The sequence below is a fragment of the Lithobates pipiens genome, unplaced genomic scaffold (assembly GCF_037356315.1).
Source record: "Lithobates pipiens isolate NorthernLeopardFrog02 unplaced genomic scaffold, aLitPip1_a1.2 Scaffold_1, whole genome shotgun sequence".
NCBI classification, from domain to species: domain Eukaryota; kingdom Metazoa; phylum Chordata; class Amphibia; order Anura; family Ranidae; genus Lithobates; species Lithobates pipiens.
Window position 1 is genome coordinate 230,768,376 of NW_027507685.1, and position 18,960 is coordinate 230,787,335.

The following is an 18,960-nucleotide window of genomic DNA, read 5'->3' on the forward strand; positions in this document are numbered from 1 at the left end:
GCAGTCTCTGACCATCTCCTGTAGTATGTCTGCAGTCTCTGATCATCTCCTGTAATATGTCTGCAGTCTCTGATCATCTCCTGTACTACGTCTGCAGTCTCTGATCATCTCCCGTACTACGTCTGCAGTCTCTGATCATCTCCTGTAGTATGTCTGCAGTCTCTGATAATCTCCTGTACTATGTCTGCAGTCTCTGATCATCTCCTGTACTATGTCTGCAGTCTCTGATCATCTCCTGTACTATGTCTGCAGTCTCTGATCATCTCCTGTACTATGTCTGCAGTCTCTGATCATCTCCTGTACTATGTCTGCAGTCTCTGATCACCTCCTGTACTACGTCTGCAGTCTCTGATCACCTCCTGTAGTATGTCTGCAGTCTCTGATCATCTCCTGTACTACGTCTGCAGTCTCTGATCATCTCTTGTACTATATCTGCAGTCTCTGATCACCTCCTGTACTACGTCTGCAGTCTCTGATCATCTCTTGTACTATATCTGCAGTCTCTGATCACCTCCTGTACTACGTCTGCAGTCTCTGATCATCTCCTGTAGTATGTCTGCAGTCTCTGATCATCTCCTGTAGTATGTCTGCAGTCTCTGATCATCTCCTGTAGTATGTCTGCAGTCTCTGATCATCTCCTGTAGTATGTCTGCAGTCTCTGATCATCTCCTGTACTGTGTCTGCAGTCTCTGATCATCTCCTGTACTACATCTGCAGTCTCTGATCATCTCCTGTACTATGTCTGCAGTCTCTGATCATCTCCTGTACTATGTCTGCAGTCTCTGATCATCTCCTGTACTATGTCTGCAGTCTCTGATCATCTCCTGTAGTATGTCTGCAGTCTCTGATCAACTCTTGTACTATGTCTGCAGTCTCTGATCACCTCCTGTACTACGTCTGCAGTCTCTGATCATCTCCTGTACTATGTCTGCAGTCTCTGATCATCTCCTGTAGTATGTCTGCAGTCTCTGATCATCTCCTGTAGTATGTCTGCAGTCTCTGATCAACTCCTGTAGTATATTATTTTTTTTTGGTGGGGGGGGGGTTGGAACTGGAACTAAGTTGTCTGCTGTGATTAGACTTTGCTGCATGCATGGAGTGTTGTTTTTTTTTAAGAACATATAAAATAAGAAAATTAAGTTCTCCTGACTGCTTGAATTTTTTTTAAAGAAAACCGCGCACAGTAACCATGATGCATCGCGGAATCGAATCGTTGACATGATAATCGTTATCAAATCGAATCGTGAGGCCAGTGAAGATGCGCACCTCTAATAGCATAGCCATCATGACAATTTAAAATTTTGGCAGTGGCTGCTTTTGGTTTTTTTCTAGCACCCTCTCCCCACCAGCGGACTTATCTAACACCCTCCCCCCCACCAGCGAACTTATCTAACACCCTCCCCCCCTCCAGCGGACTTATCTAACACCCTCACCAGTGGACTAGCCCAACCAATCCCCCCTCCCGGCACGCACGGCCAGCAGCAAAGACACACACAGCCACCTCCTAGACCCCCCGGTCAGTGGTGCGGACTGATCTGGGAGGACACCCGCCCTCTGCATGCCTGCCACTTACCCCATCTTAGTGGTGGGTCAGGCAGCAGGTGAATTGCAGCACGATACATATAGGGGGTGGAGAGGAGAGAGGGGGCGGCGCCCTGGTGCCCCTAATGGGCCTGCATTGCATTTTGGTTTTTCTGCTTTGAATGAAGCCCTCAGTGAGCTGATTCGGTGGTTCAATGGGCCACTTGACTGGACTTGCCCCCCTGGCCTAAGCCTGCCAGCCCTCCCCTGGCTATAGCACAGACAGGAAGGGGAAAGGGAAGCTTGCCTAAGGTTACATCAAAATCATTATTAAAGTCTACCATCACCAATACTGGTAGCAGCATTCCTTAGATACAAATTTTGCAAGCACACTTCAGCCGAATACGAAGGTGGTATATAAACATCTGCAACAATACAGTGCATATCAAATAATTTTAAACATGGGAAGAATTATTGCCCCTGTTTGTCCACTTCCACTTGTTCACAAGAGAAATGAATGCCAAAGTGATTGGCCGATTGAATACATTTATTAATTGTATGACATTTACATTTACAAATTGATTACTTAGACATATAAATTGTTGGATGCACATGCAATGATTTATTTATATAGAGTGCTTTTCAGACCCAAATTCTCTGCAATGGAACATTCTATGTAGACGTCCTGAGGAGTTCCATCCCATAACATTCTTTATAATGTTTATGTTATATATTGATCAATATTTGTATAGACATATGATATGCTCATCTACATGTTTAGTTATTATTAATATTTGCAGCAGCCCTAATTTTTTTTTGTAGGATATTTACATTTTATGGGTTAGGGTAGTACTGTTTCTATATGTCTATCCATGTATTGTATTTATTTATAGTCTTCCATTTTGTATTCAATAAAACTGAACATTATTTCCATAAATAATACTGCTTGGAAGACTATATGTGAGTTGTGGTGCTAAATACTTGCGTTGAGGACCCCATTAGCTAGGATGCATGGTGGTGCAACCTACTGTATCTATTAGTATTTATGAAGCACAAAAGCCTCATGTACACTGGACATTATAATAACGTTCTAAAACGGCAGTAGCTTTTCTGTGAGTTTTTCAACGTTTTTACAAAATTGTTTATTATCGTTTTTTTGCGTTTTTCCGCATTATCGATTTATTATTTTCTTTCTTTACATTTTTTCAACAGATTAAAAAGTTAAAAACACTGGTGAGCCATGTTTTTTTAACGTTTATCAGCCTTTTTTAACGTTAGAGTGTTTTTACAGCTGAAAAACTCCTCCTCAGAACCCGTTAGAACGCCCCAGCCAAAAACTGCTGATAACAGCCTATGCATGCATTGACACATAGGATAACATGATGAAGAGTTTATTGACTGTAGAAAAAAACGTCTGAAGCCAAAAACAGCAGCTGCAAAAACATCCAGCGTGCATGATGCCTAACAAAAATGCAATTTATGAAAAAATGTTCAAAAAGAACTAAGAATATTTAGTAAGTAATTGATATAAATAAGTAACTCACTGCATCCGATGACAAGTGACATGGCAAGTGACAAGCTGCATCTGCTGACAAGTGACATGGCAAGTGACTCACTGCGTCCACTGACAAGTGATGTGGCAAGTGACTCACTGCATCCACTGACAAGTGACGTGGCAAGTGACTCACTGCATCCACTGACAAGTGACGTGGCAAGTGACTCACTGCGTCCACTGACAAGGGATGTGGCAAGTGACAAGCTGCATCCGCTGACAAGTGACAACTACTGCATCTGCTGACAAGTGATGGGGCAAATGACAAGCTGCATCTGCTAACAAGTGATGTGGCAAGTAGGGATGAGCCGAACAGTTCGCACCAGAACCTGCGAATGGACTGAAAATTTGTGCGAACTTTAGAACCCCATTAAAGTCTCGAACGTTCAAAATCAAAAGTGCTAATTTTAAAGGCTAATATGCAAGTTAACCAAAAAATAAAGCTGCGCTAGAACTTATAAAATACCAGAATAATCCTGTGACATATTATATTCTGTTTTTAAATACTAAAAAGTGTATGTGACTATAAAAAAGTGCAAAATTACTCAAAATTAAAACACATAAACAGTGTACCCCAGGAAGAAGTCATTTTTGATGAAACGACGTAGGGTGAGCGGCGTGCTGACGTCACCGCCATTCCCCGTTGACCAGGAAGGGCGGGCAGTGTAAATAGGAGAGAGCCGGCCGGCTCGAGATTATACACACGCTTGTATTCAGCTGGAAATCTGTGAGTTTGTTACTTTATTTTATTACGTTCGGATTAAAATTTTATATGGAATTACGCTATGGGAGCCTTTCTCTTTTTTTCTTACCAAATGATTATGGTGGAATGTGAGACGCTCTGAGAAAGGGGTATAAGAGTTGGAGACGCCAGCAGAGCCTATTGAAGAGACCAGGAGCGATCGTTTTGTTTTCAAGCTTGTATGATCTCCCTAAAAAGAGATCTTGTCAGCTGGTAAGCCTTACTAAATCTGGTGGTGGATGAACCTCTGGGCTCCTGCTATACATCTGAAGGGTGTTTTATGGAGTCACTTTAATGGACTGATATTCATCTTTTTGTGTCTCTCTCCCTTTTTTCGACTGTTTATGTGTTTTAATTTTGAGTAATTTTTGCACTTTTTTATAGTCACATACACTTTTCAGTATTTAAAAACAGAATATAATATGTCACAGGATTATTCTGGTATTTTATAAATTCTAGCACAGCTTTATTTTTTGGTTTTCTGTATATTGTGGGTATCTCACATTGTGTTGCGGCAAGAATTTATAATGATTTATATTATTTTTATTGTTTTAAAGCTTGCCTCACTGGCACAGGTTTTTTTGAGCAATTTTTGGACAGTGCCGTTTTCCAACGATTTTTTTAATATGCAAGTTATTGTCCTAAAAAGGGTTTGGGGACCCGGCTCCTGCCCCAGGCAGGACATGTATCAATGCACAAAAAAGTTTTAAAAACTGACGTTTTTTTGGGAGCACTGATTTTAACCTCCCTAGTGGTGATCCCGAGTCTGGCTTGGGTTGGGATTTTAGTTCCATGAGCGGTAACCCCGACCCAGACTCGGGATCGCATCACTGGATACAGGGAGGACACAGGGAGAGTTACTTACCTTGTCCCCTGGATCCAGCGATGTCCTCCGCGCTGTGTGATCGAGCTGACCTCCGCTCCATTCACAGTGCCCGAATGCCACCGAGCTCCGTTCCCTGCGATGTTACGGCGCACGGGAGCGGAGATCGGCGGCAAATTCAAAAAAGTAAAAACACACACAGCACTGTAATCTTACAGATTACAGTACTGTATAAAAAAATACACACACCCTTTGTCCCTAGTGGTCTGTGCAGAGCCCTGCATGAACTTTTATATTATAAATACTGTTTTTTTCTGCCTGGAATTTGGAGATTGTCCATAGCAACCAGAAAGTGTCCCTTTTTCAGTGTTTTAGGATTTGACTACATTATTGAATAATTTTTATTATTATTTATTATATTATAAACTTTATCATACCCGGGATGTCTGCTAGACTCTGGTTTTAACAGATTTAAGAGAGTTATTCCTAAGAATTACAGGACTACAATATTGTAAAAAATATTGAAAATAATGTTCAAATATTACAAAGTCTTAAGTATATATGGTGAGACCGAGATTGTGAGACGAATTTCCTTAATTAGTTCTGAGTCAGCGTAATTCAAAAATGTGTATTTTTTTGTACACATTTAAATAGAAAAGAATACTTACAAAAAATAGTACAATAATAATAATTAGTATCTTTCTTTCTTATGCTGTAATTTCTATGTGTAAGAGATGTCTTTCTGAGGTCTTCCCTCTAGCTGGCGAAATGTTCAAGAACACATCTGCCTAGTTGTGTGTGTAAGATTCAACAGGAAGTCTCCCTCCCAGTCTTATTATATCAACCATTCTCTAATCTCCCGCCCGAAAGATAACTCCTCCTTTACAAAAGTGTGGGCTAATGAGTGGTTACTTATAATCAATGTAACATGTGTTACCACTTAAAACACTTAAAACACAGCTCCACAGCCTAAAATGACCGGACGTAAGGATAGAATTTCAGACTCTAATCAAAATATCTTCTCCATTACATAGGAAAGACCTTCTAAAAACATATATATAATGAACTGGAGAATTTAACATAAACAACATTTATCAAAATCCTGACAGGTTTTAAATGTTTACTTTTTCAATTATCGCAAGTCATAACATAGAATTAATTGGCTCAAAGTTTCTTTCACACAGTATGGAGAATTATATTCTGAATAAAGTATAATAAAGCCAATTAAAATTTAGATATTAAGAATATAACCAATATAAAATGCCAAATTTCCATGCAAAATAATAGTACTGCTTTCAGCACCTAAAACCAGAACTAATCATACTGCCAGGGAGGTTAATGATGCTTAAAGTGAAAAAAAAAGTGAAATATTGCTTTAAATATCATGCCTGGGGGTGTCTATAGTGTGCCTGTGAAGTGGCACGTGTCTCCGTGTTTAGAACAGTCCCTGCACAAAATGACATTTCCAACGGAAAAAAAGTAATTTAAAACTGCTTGCGGTTTTAATGTAATGTCTGGTCCCGGCAATATGGATGAAAATCATTGAGAAAAATGGCATGGGTAGCCCCCCTGCCCATTACCAGCCCCTTTGGGTCTTGTACAGATATTAAGGGGAACCCCGTACCCAAATTTAAAAAAAGGAAAGGCGTGGGGCCCCCAGGCCCTATATACTCAGAACAGCAGTATACAGGCAGTGCAAACAAGACAGGGACTGTGTAGGTTTGTTTTTAAGTAGAATCTGTTTGTAATTTTGAACTGGTACATTTTTAAAGTGTAGCTCCAGTCAAAAAAAATCAATTTTTAAGCTTTTTGGAAAACATAGGGAAGGCTTATCACCCCTGTGCACCTCTTCAGAAGATTTCACCTCACTTTCTGTCCCAATGACCAATGTTTTTTGAAATTTTGGGGTTTTTATTAAAAGAAGGATTGGGATAAAGCATCAGTGGACAATTTTCCCACATCAACTGTTACAGGAGAGAATTTCCCTTCCTAGGGGCAGATTTCATCTCACTTCCTGTTATCTCCTTCCGTTTGCACGTAGGAGACGTTTGTAAGTTGGATGTTTGAAAGTAGGGGCCGACCCTATATGCTCTGCAGAAATTTGGGCCTAAGGTGTTGTTGGTGTTGCCACAACACTGTAAGCCCTCAAAGTGACTCTTGGTGGGCACTGGAATGCCCTGCTGTGAACTATTATGTCAAGAATTGTAATTACATGCCATTGTTGAAAAGTGGTAGAAAAATTGGGCCTTTGGTGGTGGTGGTGCTGGTGCCATAACACTGTAAGTTCTCAGTTACTCTTGGTGGGCGCTAGAACAGGCCCTACTGTGAAATATTATATCAAGAATTGTAATTACTGTATTTATTGGCGTATAACACTTACTTTTACACCATGAAAATCGGGTGCAAATAGCGTGTGTGTGTTATACGCCAATACAAAAATTACAATTTTTTCCTGAAACTTCCCTTTTAAAATGAATGTGCATGTTATACACCTGTGCGTGTTATATGAGGATAAATACGGTATATGCACCTGTTAAACAGGGGCTGAAAACTGGGCCTTAGGCACTGGTGCCACAACACTGCAATACCTCACAGAAACTCTAGTTGGAGAGCAGGAATGAGCCCTGCTGCAGAGTATTGCATCAAAAATTACAAGCCCCTGTTAAACAGGGGCTGAAAACTGGGCCTTAGGCACTGGTGCCACAACACTGCAACACCTCACAGAAACTCTAGTTGGAGAGCAGGAATGAGCCCTGCTGCAAAGTATTGCATCAAAAATTGTAATTGCATGCCCCTGTTAAACAGGGGCTGAAAAACTGGGCCTTAGGCACTGGTGCTGGTGCCAGGACACTGCAACCCCTCACAGATACTCTAGTTGGAGCGCAAGAATGAGCCCTGCTGCAAAGTATTGCATCAAAAGCTGTAATTACATGCCCCTGTTAAACAAGGGCTGAAAAATTGAGCCTTAGCCACTGGTGGCGGAGCACAGAACGAAAAATGTTCTTCCAAACTATCAGCAAGAACATTGAGGAGAATGAAGAGGATAGTCAGTCAGCATAACAGGATAGTCACTCAGCATCAGCATAGGCAGTCTTAAAGGCATCTGACATTTAAAAAAAATGAATTGGTTACATCAGCTTCAGGTGCTGAGTAGCTGGTGGTGATCCAAGACTGATTCATCTTTATGATTAACCGAGGACAGGCGCACCCAGTGATCGGTTAAAAAAGCCTCCAGCAGCACTGAATGTGCATCCCAAAAGAACGCTGGATGCAGGAAAGGCCAGTAGCTAAATTGCATACTGTGCCAGCTCTGGCCAGTGATCCATCCTCGAGACCCAGTAACCCAGAGGATTTTCAGTGGGAAAGGTGTCCAAGTCTGATCTTGCCCCAGGTATTCCTGCACCATGTAAATCAGACGCTGGTGATGGTTGCTGGAACTGATCATACCTCGGTGCTGCGGAATAAAAAATTGTCTGAACGCATCGCTCAGACAGCCACCTTCTCCACCGCTCCTTCTGTGACTGACCGAAGCCTCAGCAACACGTTGTCCAAGACCAGGAATTTGTAACCTCCCAGTCTCTGGTAACGCGCTGCACAGACCTTTCTGCAAGGCCTCCCGGAGATGTCTCATCCTCTGATCCCTCTGCGATGGCAAGGTAAGGTCCACAACCTTACTCTTGTTCCCGTGGATCAAGGAGAGTTGCCAGCCAGTAATGATCCCTCTCCTTGATTTGCTGAATACGAGGATCCTTCCGCAGGCTTTGCAGGATCAGGGAGGCCATGCAGCGTAGGTTAGCTGAGGCATTCGGTATGGAGTCCTCTGGGTCACTAAGGACGACATGATCCGCAGCCACGTCCTCCCAGCCACATACAAGTCCATGGGTTTCTTGGGACTGTAAATGATGCCTAAGACTGCTGCTGATGCTGAGTGCCAGGCTCCACTTCCATGCTGACACAATCCTCCTCCTCCTCTTCCTCCTCCTCATCCTCTTCCTGTATGATCGGCGGGTCAGCAGGAACACTGTCTGGATAAAGGGGGCCTTGAGAGGCAAGGAAGTGCCTCTCTTTCTGCCTCTGTTCTGCCTCAAGTGCCCTGTCCATTATTCCACGCAGCGTGTGCTCCAAAAGGTGGACAAGAGGTACAGTGTCACTGATGCATGCACCGTCACTGCTCACCATCCTCGTGGCCTCCTCAAATGGTGACAGGACAGTGCATGCATCCCTGATCATGGTCCACTGGCGTGGGGAAGAAAATGAGCTCTCCTGACCCTGTCCTGGGGCCGTAGTCTCACAGGTGCTCATTGCTGGCCCTCTGCTGCATGTGCAGCCACTGAAGCATGGCCAACGTTGAGTTCCACCTGGTGGGCATGTCACAGATTAGGCGGTTCTTGGGCAGGTTCAATTCCTTTTGGAGCTCAGCCAGCTGAGCACTGGCATTATATGACCGGCGGAAATGCACACAGACTTTCCTGGCCTGCCTCAGGACATCCTGTAAGCCCGGGTACCTGCCCAAGTACTGCTGCACCACCAAGTTAAGGACCTGAGCCAAACAGGGCACATGGGTCAGTTGTCCCTGTCGGAGGGCGGAGAAGAGGTTGGTGCCATTGTCACAAACCACCATTCCTGGCTTAAGGTGGCATGGCGTTAACCACCTCTCAGCCTGCCCCTGCAGAGCTGACAGAATATCTGCCCCAGTGTGCCTCCTGTTCCCCAAGCACACCAGCGCAAGCACGGCATGGCATCTTTTTTTCCTGCATAGCCCCTTGAACGACTACGGAGCACCGCTGGTTCAGAGGACAAAGCACAGGAAGAGGCCATGGAGGAAGAAGAAGAGGAAGGGTGGAGAAGAGAGGTGTGTCAGAATCACCAGTAGTAGCATTTTGGAGGCGTGGTGGCGGAACAACCTCGAACACTACTGCACCTCGTCCTGCATCCTTCACAGCTGCCAGCAGTCACCCAATGTGCTTTGAAAGGTAGGTAACGTCCCTGTCCATGCCTGCTGGAGCATGAGTCAGCGGTAATATGCACCTTACTGCTGACAGCCCTGTGCAGCGAGGCCAAGACATTGCTTTCCACATGCCGGTACAGAGCCGGAATCGCCTTCCATGAGAAAAAGTGTTGTTTGGGAACCTACCACTGAGGAACCGCACATTGCACAAACTCACGGAAGGGAGCCGAGTCTACCAACTGAAAAGGCAGCAGTTGGAGTGCTAGCAATTTAGTCAAGCTAGCATTCAACCACTGGGCATTTGGATGGCGGGGGCAGGGAAATTTGTACCGATAGTAGATTGCCCACAAGTGCTAGGCTATGACATGCCTAATTCTACACCTTTATTCCTCTCAGTGCAGGTTTCAGAGAGGACTGAAAGTATAGTATAGTGGGGTTGGAGATCCCAGCTGATGAGGAGCAAGGAGAGGTCCACTTTGTTCTTTGGTGTGGGTCTTTTAGGTACGCTTGCCAACGAACTACATGGCAGGTTGACATATGTCTGGTCAAGCAGGTGGTGCCCAATCGGCTGATGTTTTGGCCATGCGAGATACGCTTGAGAAATATGTTGCAAATAGCAGCGGTGCAATCTGATGCACTCGTCTCAAAAAGGCCCACACCAAAGAACTTTTGGAATAACGTACAGAGACAGCAGCGCCCTGCACATGCTGAGCTCTGCGGTGTGTTGCAGTCAGGTTGCTGCCCTTAAGCTGGCCCCTGGAGGGCATCCTGCCTTGTTGGAGATGTGCCTCCTCCTCTCTCCTATCAGGCACCAACGTGGAGTCAGTGACCTCATCACCCCCTCCCTCCTCATCACTGCAGCAAACCCGGCAGTATGCTGCAGCTGGGGGAACATGACTGCCAGATTGTTGTCCTTCTTGGGCACCCCCTCTCTCTGGGCTCACGTTACTGCCTTCCTCTAGCTGAGTACCATCATCAGAGCCTTCAAAACGCTGGGCATTCTCCTGGAGCATGTACCCAACACTGTGGTCAAACAGTTCGGGGGACTCCTCAGGAGGAAATGATGGGTCTAGGGAAGGAGTGACTGATACCATTGAGCCGGGGGAAGAGGCCGCGTTGGCAGCTGCTTTGCCAGACAAAGTACCCTGAGCCTGGGTGAGAGAGGATGAGGAGGATGAGGCCGGCTTGGTCATGCACTCTACCAAGTCTTCGGCATGTTGCTGCTCAACGCGTCCAGCTGCCGAAAAATAGGACAAGCATGTCCCATGGCCATATGCTGATGAGGATGCACTGTGTCCATGACCAGCATAGTTGCCTCTAGACACAGAGCTTGCTTGCCCTCTTTTATTGGCTTGTGACTGTCTGCCTCTCCTTGTTGGCCTTCCAGACATACTAATGGCATGCAGGAAGATGTAGCTGCACAAAGCTGGGATGTATATATATATATATACTGATTATACTGCAGCTAGCAGAATCAACTGCCTGCCTGTAGTATTATAGGATGAGAACACCAGCAATTGTATTCGGGTAAAGCTTTAGGTGCACACTGTGCAAAGGACACTGAGACACAATATACTGCAGCTACCTGCCTGTATTTGTATGAGAACACCGGCAATTGTATTCAGGTAATGCTTCAGGTGCACACTATGAAAAGGACACTAAATCAAAATACTGCAGCTTCCTGCCTGTATTTGTACGAGAACACCGGCAATTGTGTTCAAGTAAAGCTTTAGGTGCACACTGTGCAAAGGACACTAAAACAAAATACTGCAGCTCCCTACCTGTATTTTTACGAGAACACTGGCAATTGTATTCATGTAAAGCTTTAGGCGCACACTGTGCAAAGGACACTAAAACAAAATACTGCAGCTCCCTGCCTGTATTTGTATGAGAACACCGGCAATTGTATTCAGGTAATGCTTCAGGTGCACACTGTGAAAAGGACACTAAATCAAAATACTGCAGCTTCCTGCCTGTATTTGTATGAGAACACCGGCAATTATATTCAGGTAAGCTTTGGGTGCACACTATGCAAAGGACACTAAAACAAAATACTGCAGCTCTCTGCCTGAATTTGTATGAGAACGCTGGCAATTGTATTCAGTCAAAACTTTAGGTGCACACTGTGCAAAGGACACTAAAACAAAATACTGCAGCTCCCTGCCTGAATTTGTATGAGAACGCCGGCAATTGTATTCAGGTAAAGCTTTAGGTACACACTGTGCAAAGGACACTAAAACAAAATACTGCAGCTCCCTGCCTGTATTTGTACGAGAACACCGGAAATTGAATTCACTGTTGCCTCTTGACACAGAGCTTGCTTGCCCTCTTTTATTGGCTCGTGACTGTCTGCCTCTCCTTGTTGGCCATTCAGACATACTAATGGCCTGCAGGGAGATGTAGCTGCACAAAGCTGGGATGTATATATATACTGATTATACTGCAGCTAGCAGAATCAACTGCCTGCCTGTAGTATTATAGTATGAGAACACCAGCGATTGTATTCAGGTAAAGCTTTAGGTGCACACTGTGCAAAGGACACTAAAACAAAATACTGCTGCTCCCTGCCTTTATTTGTATGAGAATTCCAGCAATTGTATTCAGGTAAAGCTTTAGGTGCACACTGTGCAAAGGACACTAAAACAAAATACTGCAGCTCCCTGCCTGTATTTGTACGAGAACATTGGCAATTGTATTCAGGTAAAGCTTTAGGTGCACACTGTGCAAAGGACACTTAAAAAAAATACTGCAACTCCCTGCCTGTATTTGTATGAGAACGACCAACACTGTAAGCAAGTAAGTGCCAGCATCCATTGATCCCATCCCCACCCACCATATCTGCCTCTGTCTGTCTAAACCCCCCCTCCCCACCACCACATCTGCCACTGACTGAACCCCCCCACCACCACCACCATCACTGCGGCCTTTGTCTGAACCCCCCTCCCCACCACATCTGCCTCTGACTGAACCCCCCCACCACCATCACTGCTGCCTCTGTCTGAACCCCCCTACCACCGCCTCCTCTGTCTGAACCCTCCTTACCACCACAGCTGCATTGCACAGAACCCCCTACCACCACTACTGTTGCATGCAAATCTTACTTCCCGATACATTTAATTTTAACTTTAATTGTCCTGATATAAAATAATGTATATGGGGGCCTTTTGGTGGGCGTGATTATTTTTTTCATTCTTGGTCCCAGGAAGCACAATGTCTTGGGCCAGCCCTGGGTACAGCAGGCACATATCAGGAATATGAAATGTTGGGTTTACATATTCTTTAAGTTTTCAACAATCATGGAGTGAAGAAAGGCTATAGCGCTTCAAATCTCCTTTTTACAGTCAGAAAAAGTAGCATGCAGCCCTTTAAGCTCCTTCCAAATTTTTTGGTTTCAATAAAAAAACGTTATATGCCATGCTAATATTTGAATTTACTAAATGTTAAAAGGGTAAAAGTAATGGATAATGTTTTTGTTTGTAAACTGTATTGGTTATCAACATTACCCCGCAAAAATATTATAGTACTATAATATTTTTTTAATATTTTGTTTCTTTTAGTGTTGAGCTTCAGATTAAGGCCAACTCTAACGACATGAATTTTCAGAATGTAAATGTATAATTTTTTTTGTAGGTTGCAGACAACAGGAGAAGACTGAAGATCGAAATAAAAGATGATCATATGCATGTACAGAAGTTCTCTGTTTGTGATCTTCCTATTGTCAGACAGTGAAATTAGCATCTTTGTTGAACAAATACTGCAAGAAAGTCCAGTATAGAATTAGCAACAAAACGCATTATACTATTTTTAATTCAACTCTATTGATAAATAGTGTATGTAACAATAATTGGAAGAAAATGGCAGCAAGAAAGAATGAACATTGTGCATAAAGTGATTGTACACCCACTTTTTTACCTACAGGTAAGCCTATATTAAGGCTTACCTTTAGGTGCTGGAAATACCTCCTAAACCTGCACGGTTTAGGAGATATTTACAAGAAAGCCATGCGCCGATGTCCACGGCGCATGCACTTTTTAGAAAGGGTGATCGTGCTGTTTCTAAAGGGGTCATGCCATGGCTGGCGGCTCCCGCACACATGCGTGGGAGTGACGTCACATGACTCTGGTCAGTCACAGAGCCGGAGTTTGCGGCCCCGGAACTAAGAGGGTTAAAGATGGATACTCGCTGCCAGTGAGGACAGCGGTGGCATCGCGGGCTTCGGTTTCAGATAAGTGACACATAATGGGCTACTATGCGATGCATAGTACCTTTGCAGGGAAATGAAGAGGAAGTAAAATCCATCAGGGTTTACTTCCTCTTTAAGGCTCCATGCACACTAGCTGTTATCAGCTTTTTTTCTGCTTTTAGAAGCTAAATAGTTTTATCCTATGTGTCCATGCACACTACTTTAGGCTATTAGCGTTTTTTGAGCTTCAGTGTCTAGGAGCAAAAAAATGTATTGCATTATTGTATCCCAGCAGAAAAAAAAACAGTAAACACTCCTAAAAGCTCCTAAATGCTCCTAACGTATTTTTTTTAAAAAAATGTTTTCTTCATGTACTCTTAAAATGCTAACAAAACGCAAACGCTCCTATAAAGAATCTTAAAGCTACTTAAATGGAACTAGAAGCTGATACAAAAACGCCAGCTGTTTTCATCCAGCATTTTTTCTAGCGTTTTTTTGAGCTTATAAACACTAGTGTGAATAGAGCCTTAACGAATATGCATTTTTAGAAAGTATGACTGCCATAAAGCTGAAATCTGCAAAAACAAATATTTTTTAAATACAAAAGGCATGTGTTCTAACTTGAATCTTGGTGCCTTTTGTATATTTCTTCCAGCTCTGTTGAGTATTCCAGTAGGGAACAATCCCTGCACTTTGCCTCTATGCAGGAGTTTATGTTATAATGACTGGTCACTGCTGATCTCTGTGCATGTTCAGGATGACTGGTCTGAGGTCCGCCCCTCCTGTAATTTTCTGTAGACAGACTGTAGTGGGAGGACCTGCGGGCTACAGTGCAGTATTAGCACCACTACTTTTATAAGGCATGTCTCGATTTGCAAAGGCATTTTGAGCACGTTAAGCTGATTAGTTTGCTTTTTAATTAAGAATATATATACATGAACCTTTTTGTGTCCTGAGTTATATATATATATATATATATATATATATATATATATATATACACTGCATTGTAAAAGGTGTTTGGATCCCTGGCTTTACACACATATGAACTTCAAAAGCATCCCAGTCTTAGTCCGTAGGGTTCAATATTGAGTTGGCCTACCCTTTGCAGCTATAACAGCTTCAACTCTTCTGGGAAGGCTGTCCACAAGGTTTAGGAGTGTGTCTATGGGAATGTTTGACCATTCTTCCAGAAGCACATTTGTGAGGCCAGGCACTGATGTTGGACGAGAAGGCCTGGCTCGCAGTCTCTGCTCTAATTCATCCCAAAGGTGTTCTATCCGGTTGAGGTCAGGACTCTGTGCAGGCCAGTCAAGTTCCTCCATTCCAAACTCGCTCATCCATGTCTCTATGGACCTTGCTTTGTGCAGTGGTGCACAATCATGTTGAAACAGAAAGGGGTCATCCCCAAACTGTTCTGGATGAAATTGTCCATAATGTCTTGATATACTGACACCTTAAGAGTTCCCTTCACTGCAACTAAGGGGCCAAAGCCTAACCCCTAAAAAATAACCCCACACCATAATCCCCCCTCCACCAAATGATTTTGCACAAAGCAAAGTCCATAAAGACATGGATGAGCAAGTTTGGTGTGGAGGAACTTGACTGGCCTGCACAGATTAATGGGAGATTTAACATCCCGAAAAGGGATGTTTGGTTTAATCTGTGATCTGGCAATTCTATTTTTTGTGGCAGTAAAGTAATATATATATATATATATATGTATATATTTTTTTTTATTTATTTTTTTTAAATGTGTCACACATGTCCATAAAATTGTCTTCAATAAAGGAAAATAAAAAGGAACCTGTCTCCTAGTACCGTATATACTCGAGTATAAGCCGAGATTTTCAGCCTCTTTTTTGAGGCTGAAAGTGCCCCCCTCGGCTTATACTCGAGTCATCGCTGTCTGCCCGCTCGATCAGCGTGTCGAGCAGACAGACAGCGGCCATTCTATTCAAAAGCCGCGCCTCCGGCTCCGCCTTCGCCTGTGATAGGCGGAACACTAAATTTCCCAGCAGCCTGTGTTCCGCCTATCACGGACATCGTATCATCCTCGTACTACGGACGAGGATGATACGACGTCTGTGATAGGCGGAACACAGGCTGCTGGGAAATTCAGTGTTCCGCCTATCACAGGCGAAGGCGGCGGCGCAGCTTTTGAATTTTACAATGGCCGCCGACGAAGAGGGCACGGGACGGAGGCAAGGCAAGGCACGGCACGGCACGGGACGGGACGGGACGGGGGCAAGGCAAGGCACGACACGGGACGGATGCAAGGAGGCAAGGCACGGCACGGGACGGAGGCAAGGAGGCAAGGCACGGGACGGAGGCTCGGGACAAAGGTAGGCTGGACACACACACACACACACACACACACACACACACACACACACACACACACACACACACACACACATGGATGGAGACACACACAGGGATGGATGGATGGATGGAGACACACACACACAGGGATGGATGGATGGATGGATGGAGACACACACACACAGGGATGGATGGATGGATGGAGACACACACACACAGGGATGGATGGATGGATGGACACACACACACACAGGGATGGATGGACGGACACACAGGGATGGACGGACACACAGGGATGGACGGACACACAGGGATGGACGGACACACAGGGATGGACGGACACACACACAGGGATGGACAGGCATGTCTCACCCTCGGCTTATACACGAGTCAATAAGTTTGCCAGTTTTTTTGGGGGTAAATTGGGGGCCTCGGCTTATATTCGGGTCGGCCTATACTCGAGTATATACGGTAGTCCATTTGTGAGTTATAAAAATCTGGTAGAACTTGTTTAAATGTGACAAGTACACAGTGGCGTACTAAGTGGGGGGTGGGGTGCCACACACTGAGGGGGTGTCAGACCAGCGCCCTCCCCCTCCACAACTGAAGAGGAGACAACGCCACAGGTTAGGCAGAGGCACCGCACGGTGATAAACCACACAGAGAGAGCCCGAGACAGCGGCTTTGCAGTGCACAGACCCCCCTAACAATACAGACCCCCCCCCTATTGTCCCATAATGTACCTCAGAAGACACACATAGAGCCAAAGGCAGTGGCTTTGCAGGGGGAAGGTGCGAGCCACACCCGAGTGACACCTGTCGGCACAGTGACCCGGGATCCGGCGCAACGATCCCCTTCTCTCTGTGGTGACAGCTCTGATCAGTCTCGGCAGCGGCTTTCACAGCCAAGCAGAGTGAAGCTGCCTCCTCCTTCTCCTTTATGTCTACACAGTGCTGTGCATGGAGGAGAGGGAGGGTGCTTCACTCTGCTTGGCTGTGACAGCCGCTGCCGAGACTGATCAGAGCCACGACCAGAGAAGGGGATCGTTGCGCTGGGTCCTGGGTCACTGTGCCAACAGGTGTCACTCGGGTGTGGCTCACACCTCCCCCTGCAAAGCCCAGTACTGCCTCACACTCTCTGTGTGTGTTCTGAGGTACATTATGGGTCTGAAGGGGAGGTCTGCATTGTAGGGGGGTCTGTATTAGAGGGGGTCTGTGCACTGTAGGGACAGTCTGTACACTGTAGGGGGGTTCTGTACTGTAGGGGGGTCTTTACTATGGGGTGGTCTTTACTATAGGGGGTCTGCACTGTAGGGGGAGGAGTCTGTACTGTAGGGGGGTCTGTACTGTAGGGGAGGAATCTGTACTGTAGGGAAGTCTGCACTGTAGGGGGAAGGGTCTGTACTATAGGGGGTCTGTACTGTAGGGAAGGATTCTGTACTGTAGGGGGGGTCTGTACTGTAGGAGGGTCTGCACTGTAGGGGGTGGGGTCTGTACTGTAGAGGGTCTGTACTGTAGAGGGGTCTGCACTGTAGAGGGGTCTGCACTGTAGGGGAGGATTCTGTACTGTAGAGGAGGATTTTGTCCTGTAGGGGGTCTGTACTTTAGGGCAGGATTCTGTACTGTAGGGGGGTTCTGTACTGTAGGGGAGGATTCTGTACTGTAGGGGGGAGGGGTTTGTACTGTAGGGGAGTCTGCACTGTAGGGGGGAGGGGTCTGTACTGTAGGGGGGTCTGCACTGTAGGGTGGAGAGGTCTGTAGTATAGGGGATTCTATACTGTAGGGGAGGATTCTGTACTGGGTAGATGGGGGCTCTGCACTGTAGATGGAGGGTCTGCACTGTAGGGGGGGTCTGCACTGTAGTGGGATCAGGGTGCTGTGTAATGTAAAGGGGTCCAGAGGTGCAGGGTGCTGTGTAATGTAAAGGGGTCCCGAGGTGCAGTTGTGGAGAGGGGGTACACAGTAGTGAGATATTGAAGGATGCAGAGGTATGCAGGGGGCACAGTGGGGTGTTTTTACACTTTAAGGTGGGGGGTGCCAGATATAGGATCCGACCCGGGTGCCAAATGCTCTAGGTACGCCCCTGCAAGTACATAAGGGTGTGATACCAGCAAATAATCACATGTTTTGTAGGTAGTTTCACCTTTGGACCATTTTATTAAATATTAAAGCAAATGTAAATGTAATGCACAGTATGTGGTATACTCTACTTATTATAGAAACTGTGCACTCCAAAATGTGGGTAAGACAACAAGAATATTTAGGGTTCAACAAAACTTTGTTACAAATAGTTACATAGTTGGTAACAGTGGTGGAACTACCAGGGTCACAGAAGTCACACTTGCGACCGGGCCCTGGAGTGCCACCATTGTGGGGGAGAGGGGCCTCAAGCAGTGTTGCCAGCCTTCCTCTTTGTGACAGTTTGAAGAAACAGACTGATATCAGGGTCAGCCTGTAAATTTAGAGACCAGTGACTGCAGCTGAGTGAACACTCATCTCACACAGCCCCATGACTGGGAGTAGAGAGAGGAATGCAACCTGCTCCTCCTCCTGCCCCTGTTCCCTCTTTTTTCGCCTGGCCTGCCCCCTCTCCAATCCCCAGCATGCAGCTGTGCCTGAAAGAGAGGTGACACATGGGCTGGAAATATGAAAAACAGCAGCTACAGATTCCTGGCTGTGTGAAAGGTTCTGCTGCCTGAGCCACCAGCTATCAGCCTGGGCCCTGGGGTGAGTGAGCTCTGCAGTACACTGTGATCACTGAACTGTCCCGATCTCCCTTTCTTTTCTCGCCTGTCCCCTTACAACCCCCCGCTGGGTTTCCAAGACCTTCACAAACGTCAATTTACAGTTAGCACTTATGCCGTGTA

At 45.3% G+C, this 18,960-nt stretch overlaps 1 protein-coding gene across 1 annotated transcript in view; it reads left to right on the plus strand.

Annotated features, from left to right (window-relative positions):
- The window catches only part of LOC143984317 (major histocompatibility complex class I-related protein 1-like), a 95,068-nt gene extending 79,516 nt beyond the window's left edge, over positions 1–15,552 (plus strand). The window contains exon 6 of the mRNA XM_077484563.1: positions 13,217–15,552. Coding sequence (XP_077340689.1) covers positions 13,217–13,241 — 25 coding nt within the window. The 3' untranslated portion in view covers positions 13,242–15,552. The remainder of the gene's footprint in view (positions 1–13,216) is intronic.
- Positions 15,553–18,960: the final 3,408 nt, after the last annotated feature.